The following is a 14,835-nucleotide window of genomic DNA, read 5'->3' as shown; positions in this document are numbered from 1 at the left end:
TGAGCAAAGTGTTTTTCATCTGGGTGGTTTTCAGTATTTAAAATTTTTTAACTGCTGGAGATCATTGTGTAAGAAAAGTTGAGTTCTTATAGGAAAGATGAATCAGAAAACTAACAATACTTTAAACATATTGAATATTAAACCAAAAATCCTGTCTGTCTTGACAAAACAAATATGTGATCCCTAAATACTTAAGTTATACTCCAAAAACATGACCCCATTTGAACATGTTTGCGGGATGAATTCAACTATGTGCTCCTTAGGCAATGCTATTAACACATCTAAAGGGGATACAAAATGTATAGGCTTACATATCAACATAAAACAGATCAGTTCACATACTGTAAGCCGCTGTGTGATCTTTTTTATTTTTTGCTTAGCGTGATTGACAAATTGCAATTTGTAAATAATATTTTATAACTTAGAGCACACATATATCCAGTTTTTGCTTACTCATTAAACCATGGAGAACCAAACTATGACTTAGCATGGCATATGAAAAATGTCATCCAGGTTCAGGTTACATTTCTGACATTCAGTTATCTAATTTCCTCATTTCATTTGCTGAAAATCGTAATTTTGTTGTTAATAAATACGTATGCTGTCCAACTCCCAACAATTTGGGCAGTTCACAAGAAAAGAAAAAAAGAAACAATACAATGCAATAAAAACAAGGAACAAAAGTCCTTTTAAAAGGAAGGAGAGGACAGAAGCACTCCTTGGAAGTTACTACACCCATCATAATCAAAGGTGAGGGCAAAGGGCCAGGTGTTCAAGACCTTCTAAAACAACAACATAAAAACCACCTAGTTCTTCTGGTGAACCTCATTCCAGAGGGCAGACACTCCAGCAGAGAAGATGTAATTCTGGGTGCTGAGAGATGACGTTGCTTAGTAAAACAAAAACAAAAAACGGGGGTATGCAAAACCTGAATCAAATTTGCTAGTTACTATGAGAGGTAGGCAGTGCCTCAAGAAATCAGACCCTGTGCTATGTAAGACTTCGTAGGTAATTACCATCACCTTGACTCTCACCCAGAAACAAACTGGCAACCAGTCAGAGGTGGGTTCCTACCAGTTCGCGCCTATTCGGTAGAACCGGTTCATCAAATCTACCGAACCGGTTAGAAGAGGTTCCACCAGTGGACCCGGAAAGCAGGCCACACCTACAGAAGAGGTTCCAAAAATTTTTGAAACCCACCACTGGTCCTTGGATATGATTATTCTACATTATCATGCTCATATTTATAAAACTCAGTGCCTCTGTGAAAGGTAAGGATGACTACTGCGTTTGTGGTGCAATCAGAACATTGCGTGTGTTGAAGTTGTTTTAACGCAAACCAAAGATGCCTTTTAAAAAACAAGCATACATCATATTCTTATGCATGCCAGTGCTGTGTGTGAGGTAATTTAAGGTGGTTCTGACAAGTGTCGTTGGCATCTTCATATCCGGTCACATGGGTGGCAAGACACTCCCACAAAGGAGGCCACACCCACAGAGTAGGTTCGAACAATTTTTGAAACCCACCACTGCAACCAGTGCAGTTCACAAAGCAGGGGTATTACACAGGCATATCAAAGCATATCTGTTGCTGCCCATGCCTCTGCATTCTGGATCAATTGAAGCTTCTGTGTCATCTTCAAGGGCAGTCCCATGTAGGATGTGTTGCAGTAGTTAAACCACGAAGGGCTCCTAATCTAGGAATATTATTCTAAAAATCATATAAATTGTTCAGAATTGCATTAGTGAGATACAGCAATATGAGTTCAAAACACCTGATCCCAATAGAGGAAAACTAATCAAAGTAGAGATGACACGAATTTTACCTACGTATTAGCATGGACTCTAACTCTGCTTTCTTCGTATGTGATAGTTTTAACATCCATACATAAAATACTAAATACTAAATACATGATGTACCAAGAAAACGAACTTCAAGGAAAAAATGGAAACTATACTTGGTATAAAAGCTTATAAATATATTCATACCAAAAGGGTATTAATTGTTATGAATTGAATGTTAATATGAAGCCAGTTTTCAACATTTAATGTCACTCTTAAACAAAAAAAAATCAAAAGGAGAATTTATTTCTGTAATCAAATTACTCGGTGGGATTCAAATAATTTAACAACCAGTTCTCTGCCCTAGTGATTTCTTCCAACAACTAGTTCACCAAACTGCTCAGAAAGTTAACAACCGGTTCTCCCGAAGTGGTGCGAACTGGCTGAATCCCACCACTGAAATTACTGCCCATCACACTTGCATGATTCGATATTATAGCAGAAATATAGGCCAGAAATATTTACAACTTGATTTTTCTTTGTAGCCAGTGATGTAGTATAGAAAAGCATTGCTTGTGGATTCATTAGTTATACTGTATATAGTCTTAACAAATATCTTGAAATTGTATAAACGTAGACCATACTTAAAGGTCTTCAGGTTTCTTTGATTTCTTCAGTTCTGCATAAAAATAATTAGCATAGAAACTGAGTTAATATTAGGAAAGCCTGATATGAATTCATCATATAAATAACTATCTCAATCTTTGTACTTTCTTCCAACTCTGTGAATGAATATAAGGCAATCATTTATTGTCCAAAATTTTTAAAACACAGAATCATACTCTTAATGAGAGGTGATATTAGTTCAACGTGCGGTGTCTGCTAAACCTTTTAACTACCTGAATTATTTTTATACAAATATGCACATTCATGCTTTCGTTGCTAACAGGTGAGTCCTAGTATTCTTGCAATAACTCCAAAATGTTGTGCTTAGCTATAACTTTCATTCTCAGAACTCTAGTAAGCAAATGAATATGCTGTGCCTGAGTTTTTAAAAGCTAAGCAAAGATGGATCTGCTGCATTTTTAGATGAGAGATCTCAGGATTAATAGGTTACACTGGGAAATTGAAAGAAGATAGAGCAAATTGTGTGGTTCTATGGATTCATGAAGTATTGGGTTTCAGTTGTGGAAATTCTTACTCTACCATAAGCTAGCTGTGTTCTTGTGCTTCTATTAATGCAAACAAGAATTTGTTTTAAAGGAGGAGTTTCTTTACCCTTTTGAATTGGTTATGGTAAATTTGTCATAGCAGATTTTTAGCTATTGCGACAAGTTTGTATAAAAACAGAAACTCACTGTTCAGAATCTTCACTAGTATTTTCTATTCCAGCTTCAGCCATTAGTCCAGCAACATGCTTTTCCAAATCATTTATCCGTTCACCCATCTCATCCAGTAAAAGGTTAAAGAACACTGCGTTGTTAATTCATTTTTATTAGTTTATATTAATCTATCTGAGAAAAGAATACATGGTGCGCATATATAACAGGATTCACATTTGGTTTCTTTCTATTGTAAAAAAAAAATCCAAAGTGTTGTTTGTTTGATTTTATCTTATTGGGTATAAAACAATTGTTTTCATACTTCTTGCCTTATCTGGTTTAATGTCATCTGGCTACTACCCGGGGGAGGGCCTTCTCTGTGGCGGCTCCGGCCCTTTGGAATGAGCTCCCCACAGAGATTCGGACCCTCACCTCTCTCCAGGCCTTCTGAAAAGCCGTTAAAACCTGGCTGTATCGGCAGGCCTGGGGGTGATGAGGTCCCTTCCCCTCTCGAATCGTGTGGCTGTTGGTTGTTTTAAATGCCCTGTACTTTTTGTTGTAGTTCTTGTGTTTCCCTTCCCCTCCTTTGGGTTTGTGCGCCACCCTGAGTCCCGCCGGGAATAGGGTGGCATATAAATAAAATGAACCTTGAACCTTGAATGTATGCTACAGGATATTAAAAGCTTATAATGTGTATAATATTGTAGTTAAGTATTTCAAGACTGAACATTCTGAGGTTTTCAAATATAATTGTTGCGGCAACTTTAATTTCCTTTAAAAGACTATTACTATTATTTAATAGTTTCCTGTATACTGTCAATAGTCTCAATTCATAAAGTTGGAGAGGAATATATCATCATAATCTCCTATGTAGGAGGATCTAATATATTTAAATTGTTAATCATTATTGGTATTTAAGAATGATGCATAATTGTTGCTGTAAACTGAAAATTAATGTTTTCTAAAATTGATATAAATTTGCTAGGCTTACTGCCGTATGTAATATTCCATTTATTAGACTCCTGTGAAAAATTCAAATGGTGAGTTGACATGCTATAATATAAAGTACCAGCTTCTGAAATTGTATTTATAAAGACTTTTGATCCTCACACAAGTTCCATAAGTATTCTTAGGAAATAAAAATGAGTGGCTGAAATCTAGTGTTCTGCTTTAGAAAAATGCTCTCTTATACAAAATTCTTATCAGAAAATAACCTGATGGGTATACTCACTTCTAGTTCCCAAAATCAGCCCCTATCTATAATCTCCCAGTTTACCTTTGCCCTGTTTTGTATTTGACAGGTGAACTCAAAATCATAAACATATTTTGGAAACATTTAGGAATCAGCCAAGCTGATTACAAATGATTTCACATTAATTTTAGAAAAGGATCCGAAAAGGATATTTTGTAGAGATAATTTATCGGTCAGGTCTTCAAAATTTTCTTGCACCTTTTGTAGGAGATTTTCTGCCTGTGGGTGAAAAAATTATGTCAGCAGGTTCTGACCAGTTCTGGAGAACCGGTAGCGGAAATTTTGAGTAATTCGGAGAACTGGTAAATACTATCTCTGATGTGCCCCGCCCCCATCTATTCTCTGCCTCTCAAGTCCCAGCTAATTGGGAGGGAATGGGGATTTTGCAGTATCCTTTCCCTGGAGTGGGGAGGGAATGGAGATTTTAAAAGTATCCTTCCCCTGCAACGCCCAACAAGCCATGCCCACAGAACCGATAGTAAAAAAATTTGAATCCCACCACTGGATTACACCTTTTATATAGAAGTGTTTATAGGTCACTAATATATTGTAAGTAATTTTTATATAGTATTTTCAGTTCAGTTCAGTTTATTAAATTTATATGCCGCCCTTTTCCCCCGAAGGGGACTCAGGGCGGCTCACAACTTGAACCGGGGAAGGGGATACAGACAAAAGATTTAAAAACAACAGCATAACAATATATAATTTAAAACTCACAACAGTCATACCATTCGAGACGGGGGCAACAGCTCTTTAGCCCCAGGCCTGTTGGAACAACCAGGTTTTGAGGACTTTGCGGAAGGCCTGGAGGGTGGTGAGGGTTCGAATCTCCACGGGGAGTTCGTTCCAGAGGGTCGTAGCAGCCACAGAGAAGGCTCTCCTCCAGGTAGTCGCCAGTCGACACTGGCCGGCGGATGGGATTCGGAGGAGGCCTAATCTGTGGGATCTAATCGGTCTAGTGGAGGTAATTGGCAGCAGGCGGTCTCTCAAGTACCCAGGTCCAATACCATGAAGGGCTTTATAAGTGACGACTAGCGCCTTGAAGCGTATCCGGAGACCAATAGGCAGCCAGTGCAGCTCGCGGAGGATAGGTGTTACGTGGGTGAACCGAGGTACACCCACGATCGCTCGCGCGGCTGCATTCTGGACAAGCTGAAGTCTCCCAATACTCTTCAAGGGCTGCCCCATGTAGAGCACGTTGCAGTAGTCCAGTCTAGAGGTCACAAGGGCACGAGTGACTGTTGTGAGGGCCTCCCGGTTCAGGTAGGGATGCAACTGGTGCACCAGGCGAACCTGGGCAAATGCCCCCCTGGTCACAGCCGACAAGTGGTGTTCAAAAGTCAGCTGTGGGTCCAGGAGGACTCCCAAATTGCGAACCCTGTCTGAGGGGCGTACTGTTTGACCCCCCAGCCTGAGAGATGGAACACTTGGCCAATTAGTAGGAGGGAAACACACCAGCCACTCGGTCTTATCCGGATTGAGTACAAGCTTGTTAAGCCCCATCCAGTCCCTAACAGCCTCGAGGCAATATTATTGTATTTTATTGATTTTATACAATATTACACAGTACAGTATGTTTTTTTTTATTTAGACATTATTGAAAGAAATCCCTTGGGTTAAAAATTGGCCTCATTCCCATTCCAGAGTTTCTGGCCCCATAAGCAACAGGCACTGATCGTCAGTGAAGAGATGTAGAAACTTTCTGAAAATCTTCTAACTTTTCCCAAATGTGGTTCTCTCTACCGATACTGGACCGCAATGCCACAATCTTGGGTTATGAGGACCAAAACGCACCGCAGATGGGTTGTGGAGAATATTTTTTATGCAATGACCATCACTACCTGCCAACTGAGGAGATACCATGGTAGATTTGCATTATGGTAGGTAGAATACAGTAGGTCAAAGGATGCAGAGAGTGGAGGGAGGTGGCTATAGATGCCATCTCCTGTATCGATAAAGGAGAATATTTGTAACTCATGGTTGAAATGAGGGATCCTCAGTGATCTCTGGGCTTGGTTGTTTTCTTGCAGAGGTTTCATTACCCAAACTAGGCAATATAATCTAGTAAAGATGTTATAACTGACTAGCACTGATGATGTTACCTAGTGTAGGTAAGAACCGATGATGTTACCTAGTTTGGGTAATGAAATATCTGCCAAAAAATAACCAAGCTCAGAGAGCACCAAGAGCCATCACCCTTAGCCCAGTACCCGTCCTCTTCCTTGTTGGGTCACAGTGATTGTGTCCATCTCTGCCAAGCGACTTCTCCTCAGCTATGTTTGGTCCCAATTGCTAACACGGAGTTTATAAACCTAGTCCCCGACTTACAACGATTTGTTTAGTGACCGTTCAAAGTTACAACGGCACTGAAAAAAGCAACATATGACCGTCTTTCACAGTTACGACCTTTGCAGCCTCCTCATGATCCTGTGATCAAAGTTCAGGTGCTTGGCAACTGGTTCATATTTATGACCGTCGCTGCGTCCCCAAGGTGATGGGATCACTTCTGGTGACCTTCTGACAAGCAAAGTCAATGGGGAAGCCAGATTCCCTTTAACAGCCAGGCTACTGATTTAACAGCTGCAACGATTCGCTTTAACAACCGCTGCAAGAAAGGTCGTAAAACGGGGCACAACTCACTTAACAAATGCCTCACTTAACAGAAAGGTTGGGCTCCCTTGTGGTCGTCCGTTTGAGGACTACCTGTATTTATGTCTGGGGGCTGCCTGCAACAGCCATCCGATTTGTGCGCGATACTCAGCGCGATCGGCAAAGCCTCGGACGAGCATGGGGCGTACTCACAAACTGAGACAGCTCTTTGGCGCTTGGCGGGTCGTTGTCGGCCATGCCCTCTTTCTCCACCCGCGACGAGGGGGCGGGGGGCTCCAAAGACAAAGCCGCTTCCCTGCCGCCCTCCGAGCTGTCCAGCCGGGCTTTCTCTTCGCCGGCGCGGTTACACAGCTACGACCTCCGGCGCTTGCGGAGGAACCAATGCGAAAAGCGACAGGGACTTTTCCACTCCTCCTTGCCACGTGCCCGACGCGTCATTATTTTGGTTGCCTGCAATTCCGGAGATTACAAAAGATGTCAAGTTTCCCTCTTGGGGATTTTTATTCCCAGCTCCCCTCTAAGCAGAGAAAATATCATTTTTCCCTCCCAGTTTTTTAAAGTTTGAAAGATATCATTGGTTGCTAAGCTGAGCCTTGGGTTATGCTTGACGGTCAGTTAAATTAGCAGAGGAGTTACCCAAGGTTGGATAATCATCGGCCAGCAAAAGAGGTCTTGAGTTGTCTCGCTCTTGTTACGGTGCTATTATTATTCATAGGACTATTAAAATAGGATTCAACTGCTTTTATTATTTTTAGGGTATTTTAGTATTTTGCTTGTAATATATTTTTAAATTGTAAGCCACTCAGAATCGTTGACTGAGAAGGGGGGCTATAGAAAATGAATGAATGAATGAATTAATTAAAGGAAGGAAGGAAGGAAGGAAGGAAGGAAGAAAGAAAGAAAGAAAGAAAGAAAGAAAGAAAGAAAGAAAGAAAGAAAGAAAGAAAGAAAGAAAGAAAGAAAGAAAGAAAGAAAGAAAATATTCCAGTGGCACAGTTGGAGTTTTCTCTTCCACTGTGTTAGGAGTCCTAAAAAAAAACCAGAGATGAAATGGGTGAAAAGTTGTATCTGCAGGGACCCAACTTTAAACTGTTTGGGAATTTGATGCTTTTGAAGGTTGGTGTTGGAGAAAACTACTGAGAAAAAAGACAAGAAAACACAAATGGATCATTGAACAAATCAATGATGGAATTGTCTTACTTTGCACACACATTATGTATGCAGAGACCTATCCTCTGGAAAAATCTCTAATGCTGGAAAAGGTGGAAGGAAAGAGAAAGAATAGGACAACTGGCAGCAAAGTATATTGTTACAGTGTGATCGGTTGGAAGATCTAAGAACAAGGTTCCAGGTGGATTTTCATGGAGGGGAAATCTATTTACAATATATGATTGCTAAGAGTTTATAGCAACTTAATGGCCCATCATCAGTAAATGATCCATCTGCACTGCAAGAGAAGAGCACATTGGTCAAATGATATTCCATCTTTCATTCACAAGCTCAAGATAGTCTATATATACAATACAATACAATAACAGAGTTGGAAGGGACCTTGGAAGTCTTCTAGTCCAACCCCTTGCCTAGGCAGGAAACCCTATATGTTTCAGATAAAGGGCTATCCAACATCTTCTTAAAGACTTCCAGTATATAATGCTCTCATTCTTCTTTTTCCCCATAGCAACTGTGTAGATAGTTCTGGATGTAGAAAGGTTGCATTTTGTCCCACCCAAAAGTTTCTGTAACTGCATAGCACGTGAACGGAACAAACCTGTCTTGTTAGAAGCAGAAATATGTAAATTATTGTTTAGTATGTTTAATGTGTACCTCTAGAACAGTGATTCCCAACCTTAGCAAGTTGAAGATGTCTGGATTTCAACTCCCAGAATTCCCCAGCCAGCGATTCTGGGAGTGGAAGTCCAGATATGCTGGCTGGGGAATTCTGGGAGTTGAAGATTGGGAAACACTGCTCTAGAAAGCCTTAGGCAAATAACAAGTAGTCTATTGTAGTGTAAAATTTATTTGTTTGTCTATTTTATTTGTCACCGTCTCACCACAAGGAGACGCTGCCAAAATCCTTACAGGAAATATTGTAGTGAAATCAACTAAATCTTAACTTTAATACCAGGAGCTGTTTATTTTGAAAAACAAGGGTATTCTCAAAAGCTGTGCTGCCTATGCTGAAATTAAGATACACAATTGTTATAAACAGTGCATGTTCGCATATGGGTACAACAACATGAAAGCAGCAAAGAAGTTTATTCACGTATTTGCAAACACCGGTGCATTGAAGGTGAACACGAACAAAGCATTCATCAGCTTTTATTCCCTTGCACAAATGCATTTCCCTCTCCCCTTCTTGACATAGCATCCTACACAATTGTTCTAAAAGTCTGCTCCACCTTTGTTCAAAGAATTTTAACAAGTTCACCATAACCTTTTTCTTTGCTAGCATAAGCTCTATTGTTATTTTCGTATTCCCTCTGCTTGGGGTTTCAGCTGATATTCAGCCTCACTAAGATTGTGGCTCTTAGCTGTTAGCTGCTACATACAGGTAATTTTGAAACAGCTTATAATTGTTCCATTTGACATATCAAACATTTACCTTTTTAGAAACAATACCATTTTCTTATACAACATAATAATAAATGATCATTATTATTCTTTCAAATGATCATTGTCCTTATCTTTTAACACAATATAATTCAAATCAAGATGAAGAACTAAAAAATAAAAGCAGCCTGGAACTAGGATAATATTATTGTTGGAAGTTGGACTGCTGTTTTTCTCAACCCCGGGCAGCTTTAAGATGTGCGGGCCTTCGTTCGACTCGGAACACTGCCGCCATCATAAAGGCATGCCAATTTTTTATTCTTTTTTCCAATATATTTTAGACAGTTTTTGTTAAAGATTTATACCCTGTATGGGTTCTGGGAAGTCAGGGGAGGGAAGGCTTGGGGGGAGGGGTTGGGGGGGAGGGTGGGAGGGAGGGATGAATATTAGGCTTGACGAGGGGTGTTAGATTTTAATGTAATATGATTGCACATGTATACTGTCTTCTCTTATTTTTTCTTTAAAACTAAGATATGTTAAGTATATTGATATGGAAGCATAAATACCATCAACATAGAATGGAGTTTGCTCAGAAGCTGAAATACACCAATGAGAGGAAGAGTGGGAAACAGAGGAGAGAAGAAAGATAGGAAGAGAGGGATAGGAGAGAGGGTAAGGGGGGAAGATGAGGAGGATAAGGAGGAGTGGAATGAAGAGAGAGGAGAAGGAGAAAGGGAGGGGAAGTAGAGTAGAAAAGATGATGGAGGGAAGAAAGGAGGTAGGAGAGAGGTAGAAGAAAGAGGTGTATGGAGAGCAGAAGAGCTAATAATGGGTTTTTATCTTTCTGGGCGTTGATGACAAGAGGAACTGATGTAATTACTACTTCATACAATAGGATATTGGCTATGTAATAGTATACATGTGATTATATGTTATGAAAATGGAAAATAAAAAAAAAGTATTAAAAAAAATATTATTACAGACATAGTCCAGAGATGAAGATCAAAAACCAAAAAGTATATTTTTGTTAGTAGCGTTTTAAGCCTTATAAACTATAACATTAAAATATTAACTTTATATCAAGTATTGTCAAAAATACTGTACCTGTTTAAAATATATTTTCTTCAATTTGGTAAGAAAAGAGAGACGATAAGAAAAGGCAAGGCTAACACCCAACCACCTTAAACTCACAAAACCAGTAACAGATCTTTAAAGCCTGTTGCAAGAAAAGAAGGCGACAAGCCTTGGCTGACCTTGTTTGGCTTGAAAGCTAAGCAGGGCTGAGATTGGTTAGTCTTGTATTCTCCAAGGAATGCAGATAGTCTTTGACTTGTTTAGTGACCATTCAAAGTTACAAGGGCTCTGAAAATAGTCACATGGCTATTTTTCACACTTACAACTGTGGCAGCATCCCCATGGTCATGTGATCAGAATTTGGACACTTGGCAACTGGCATGTTGATTGTTGCATTGTCTTGGTGTCATGTGATCATTTTTGTGACTTTCTGACAAAGTCAATGGGGAAGCCAGATTCACTTTACAACCTTGTTACTAACAAAATAACTGCAGTGATTCGCTTAACAACCATGGCAAGAAAAGTTGTAAAATGGGGCAAAACTCACTTAATAACTGCCTTGCTTAGCAATGGAAATTTTGGGCTCAATGGTGGTCATAGGTCAAGGACTACTTGCATCAGAACTATGGGCTAGATAGATTTCAAAGTTAAAAAAAGAAAACCTAAAAGCAAAGCACTTCCTTGCTGTTGCCAAGAAAACTAGATGCATTTGTCTAGTTTAATCAGCAGAAATCAAGTTTAATAATTTACTCAAATGAAAGTGGTGATATTTCAATGGATCTTCCATTAGATGGTGGATTTTTATTTTTTTACGTAAGAGCTAAGGAACAGAAGTGACACACCCTCTTAAATATTCCTAGTCACCCTTAAGTATATAGATGGCTTGCACGCATGAAGGAACATATGAGACTGGCAGGACAGGTTTTACTAGAATAAGAGCATTTTTATAGTAACTCTGTCCTGGGTCACCTAACTAGGGAGTTAGGAAAGGACGATATCAGGTTGCACTCAGAAGTATTCTGAGAAGCTGCCCGGGTCATCTGTGTAGTCCCCAACCAGATCGGTGCATTTCAAATTGATCTCTCTTTTTGCTGCTTCTTTCCCAGTACTTTTGCGGCAAATTTGCCTAATTCTGTCAGTATTCTGAGAGTTATCCTGCTGACAGACAAGATTGTAAGCTCATATACATATTTTCTTTTAAATTTTCTGTTGAGTTGGAAAGGGTAAATAAGAGAATCCAATTAGATTAAGCAAGGAATTGATTTAAAAAAACAACAACAGTAGATTCAGGATTTTTTTATTTACACACCAGGGAAAGCATTTTTTTCTCCAAATTACGGTACATGCGAATTGAAGAAATCTTGCTTTCTCTAAGGATACTGGGAGATGCTATTGAAAATCAACACACGGAGGAGTGTGCAATTGACTGCAGAGCTAGCTAATGAAAAGATGGGTGCCTCTGGAGATTAGCTGCTGCTTGGATTATCTGGAGTGCTTGCTCAATTGGAGCATCTTCACAGGAATCTGGAATTGATGAGGGAGGGAAAGAAGGAGGGAGGGAGGGAGGGAGGGAGAGAGAGAGAGAGAGAGAGAGAGACCAAAAGAATGATATTTTTTGCTGCTAGTAAAGTAAAAAATATACTGTCTGTTATTTGTGGGGGTCAGCCAGTGCAAAATCATTGGGATTACAGGAAAATGTTTGGTCTGACTCTCTTTGAATCTGACAGTGCCACTGATAATTTTTCCTCAACATTTAAGTCAGTTGGATGGTTGCCATCCTTTGTCAAAGGTTGAAGTATAAATGTACCTGTGGCTAAGGTCAGGAACTTTAAGAGGAAAATTAATGAAAAATCTGTATACTTTAACACCACCATTGTGATCTTTAAAATCCCCAGTATTCATAAAAAAAGAGAAAAAGGCACTATTTTTTTTCAATTCATCGATCTTGAAGGATCTATGGAGTTCACCAAGGGGAGACTAATTGGTGGGTTTTTGTACTTGTTCTGTGGGGTAACTTGAAAAATGTTGTTCTTGGATCTTGAAGGAATAGGAAGCAGAAATAAGGCTGTTATATCTTCTGGATTTTCTCCCAGATATTCTTTTGCATCTAGTTCTCCAATGGTAGAAATTGGACATGTTTAATTCCATGCTCCCATCCAGCTTCTGCACAGTAGAAAATCGGAGTGGAATTCCTTGAGCTTTGTGGATCCAATACATGCCAGAACCTAAGCTGATGTTTTAATTGCCAGTTTAGAAAGTAAATAGAGTTCCATTGATTGTGTTATTTATTTACTTGATTTGTATACCAACATGCTATGAGCCAGTTTGGTGCAGAGGAGTACTTCTCAACTTTGAGAACCTTAAGATATGTGGACTTCAACATTTTAAACCTGCCAAGATTTAAAAACACTAGTATAGAGGTAAAGGAATTAGATTAAAAACTGGGAGACCGTGAGTTCCAATCCCACATTAGACCCAAAGCCAGCTGGGTGTCCTTGAACCAGTCAGTCATTCTCACATCTAGGAGGGAGGCAACAGCAAACCACAGCTGAAAATTTTTCCCAAGAAAGTTGCAAAGACTGATACAAATTCTACCACCCTCCCAAACTCCCCTCTGTGAACTCAGGACATTGAGTTTAATGAAAAGATACATATCCTAACTTCAGCTCTTACAAGGACTCCAAGTTAGCTTCTGTGGCTTTTCCCTCCCTACGCACACATTTACTCTTGTCATTTCTGCTGCTGAAACACTATTTCATTTTATTCTGTCTGATAAAACATTTGATAAAGGAAAAACTCTTTTGACCTTGTAACACTTTTGAATATTAACTTCTCTCTGTATATTATCAAGTTCCAGGGTACATGAGTTCCACTTTATGGAACAGCATGAGAGCTGGGCCTCCTGTTTTTACACTTCCTTCCCCTCTCAATGGACGTGATTTCTGCAAGACATTGTTGATTGGGGCTACTTCCTTGCTCCTGGTGCCAGTTCTATATAGTTTCTTAGAAGTAAGTCCTTCGAACTACGTATATTGGATTTATTGCTGGATGGAGTTGATGAAAGAAATGTCCCTCTGGGTTCGGCTCCAAGTGGGGAAAAAGACACTGGAGACATGGAGACTGCTTGGAAAGATAGTTTTAATGGTGGACAGGACCACATAGCTTGAGTCCTGAACAGAAAAGGTGATTCAATGTTGGTGGAGAAAAGAGAAGGAAGGACTGAGATGCTGAGTCCCTGGTTTTATGCCCTCTCTGGCCTTTGATCTTGAGCGTGTATTCTGATTGGTTGTCAGACTCCCATGGGGCCATGCAGGGGCAACTCTCTAGGCTGCATTTTGAATCCAGGTTTGTTGAGTTCTCAGATGCCATGTGGTGAGTTGGGTAAAGGGCCAATATTATCATGCCTTAATCCCATCCCCCTGGAGCTGAAGTGGAGAACTCTTTATTATGTAAAGGGAGTAGCTTGGCCTTCTTAATGGCCCATTGACAAAGTGGGGATGGGCAGGAAGCTACAGGCAGCTATTCTGTCTTTTAAAACATGTTTCTTTCTTTTCACATCCAGATAAATATTCTGCCTTTTCAATATTTCCTAGGATATTTCATTTTTGTCGGAGAGGGCTGGGTGATAACTTCCTACAGAGTTAAATACAGTTTTACAGAACACTTAAAAAACAAACAAACCCTGGAAGCTGCTAATAATGCTTTTTAGTTTTATAGAGGGGTGTTTTTTTAACCAGAAAGGTTTGAAGTTATTATACCACTTTTGATGAAGGATGCCTTGAACATTTCATAGGAAGCTGAGACATCATTACCAACGAGTAGGCAAAAATTTGCATAACAGTGGTTAAAATTTATAGTTTTATACGCCACCCAGTCTGTTGGAATTGGGTTGCTGTAACAAATTTGAATAATACTAATAGGAAACAACTCTAAGGCATTTAGTGCAAGCACCAACCTGCCTCTACACGCCCCACCCCCTTTTCTTTCTTCAACACACTTCTTCAGTTAAAAATAGTATATTACTGCCGTTGGTGATCATGGCATTTTAAAGAAGCGTTGGAAGCAGCTCCGACCTATTTATATTCTACATGAAACATGCTCACTTTGTTTCAGGAAGACTTTGCGATAATATGACATTATTATATTCTATATTATACGTTAATATGACATTATTATTCTATTCTATTATATGATAATACGTCATTATTATTATATGTGCTATTTTCCCAACACCTTTCTTTACTT

General features: G+C 39.5%; 1 protein-coding gene across 2 annotated transcripts; it reads right to left on the bottom strand.

Moving 5' to 3' along the window:
- Positions 1-1,912: 1,912 nt before the first annotated feature.
- On the bottom strand, positions 1,913-7,345 carry HSBP1L1 (heat shock factor binding protein 1 like 1). Of its 2 annotated transcripts, XM_087707352.1 has the most exons (4): positions 7,159-7,335; positions 4,509-4,575; positions 3,141-3,237; positions 1,913-2,461 (listed from the first exon to the last, which is right to left on the bottom strand). In XM_087707352.1, the coding sequence occupies exons 1-4, from the start codon at positions 7,201-7,203 to the stop codon at positions 2,437-2,439; spliced, it is 234 nt and encodes a 77-aa protein (XP_087563478.1). In that variant the 5' UTR covers positions 7,204-7,335; the 3' UTR covers positions 1,913-2,436. The 2 variants fall into 2 exon arrangements, with proteins under 2 accessions (XP_087563478.1, XP_087563479.1); XM_087707353.1 differs by lacking the exon at positions 1,913-2,461 and having other exon boundaries at positions 3,137-3,237; positions 7,159-7,345.
- Positions 7,346-14,835: the final 7,490 nt, after the last annotated feature.

This window comes from Thamnophis sirtalis, unplaced genomic scaffold (genome assembly GCF_051295495.1).
Source record: "Thamnophis sirtalis isolate CommonGarterSnake01/CBP01778 unplaced genomic scaffold, rThaSir2_p1.2 scaffold_2, whole genome shotgun sequence".
Classification (NCBI taxonomy): domain Eukaryota; kingdom Metazoa; phylum Chordata; class Lepidosauria; order Squamata; family Natricidae; genus Thamnophis; species Thamnophis sirtalis.
The sequence above is the reverse complement of the archived record's forward strand: the minus strand, read 5'-3'. Positions and strand labels throughout refer to the sequence as shown.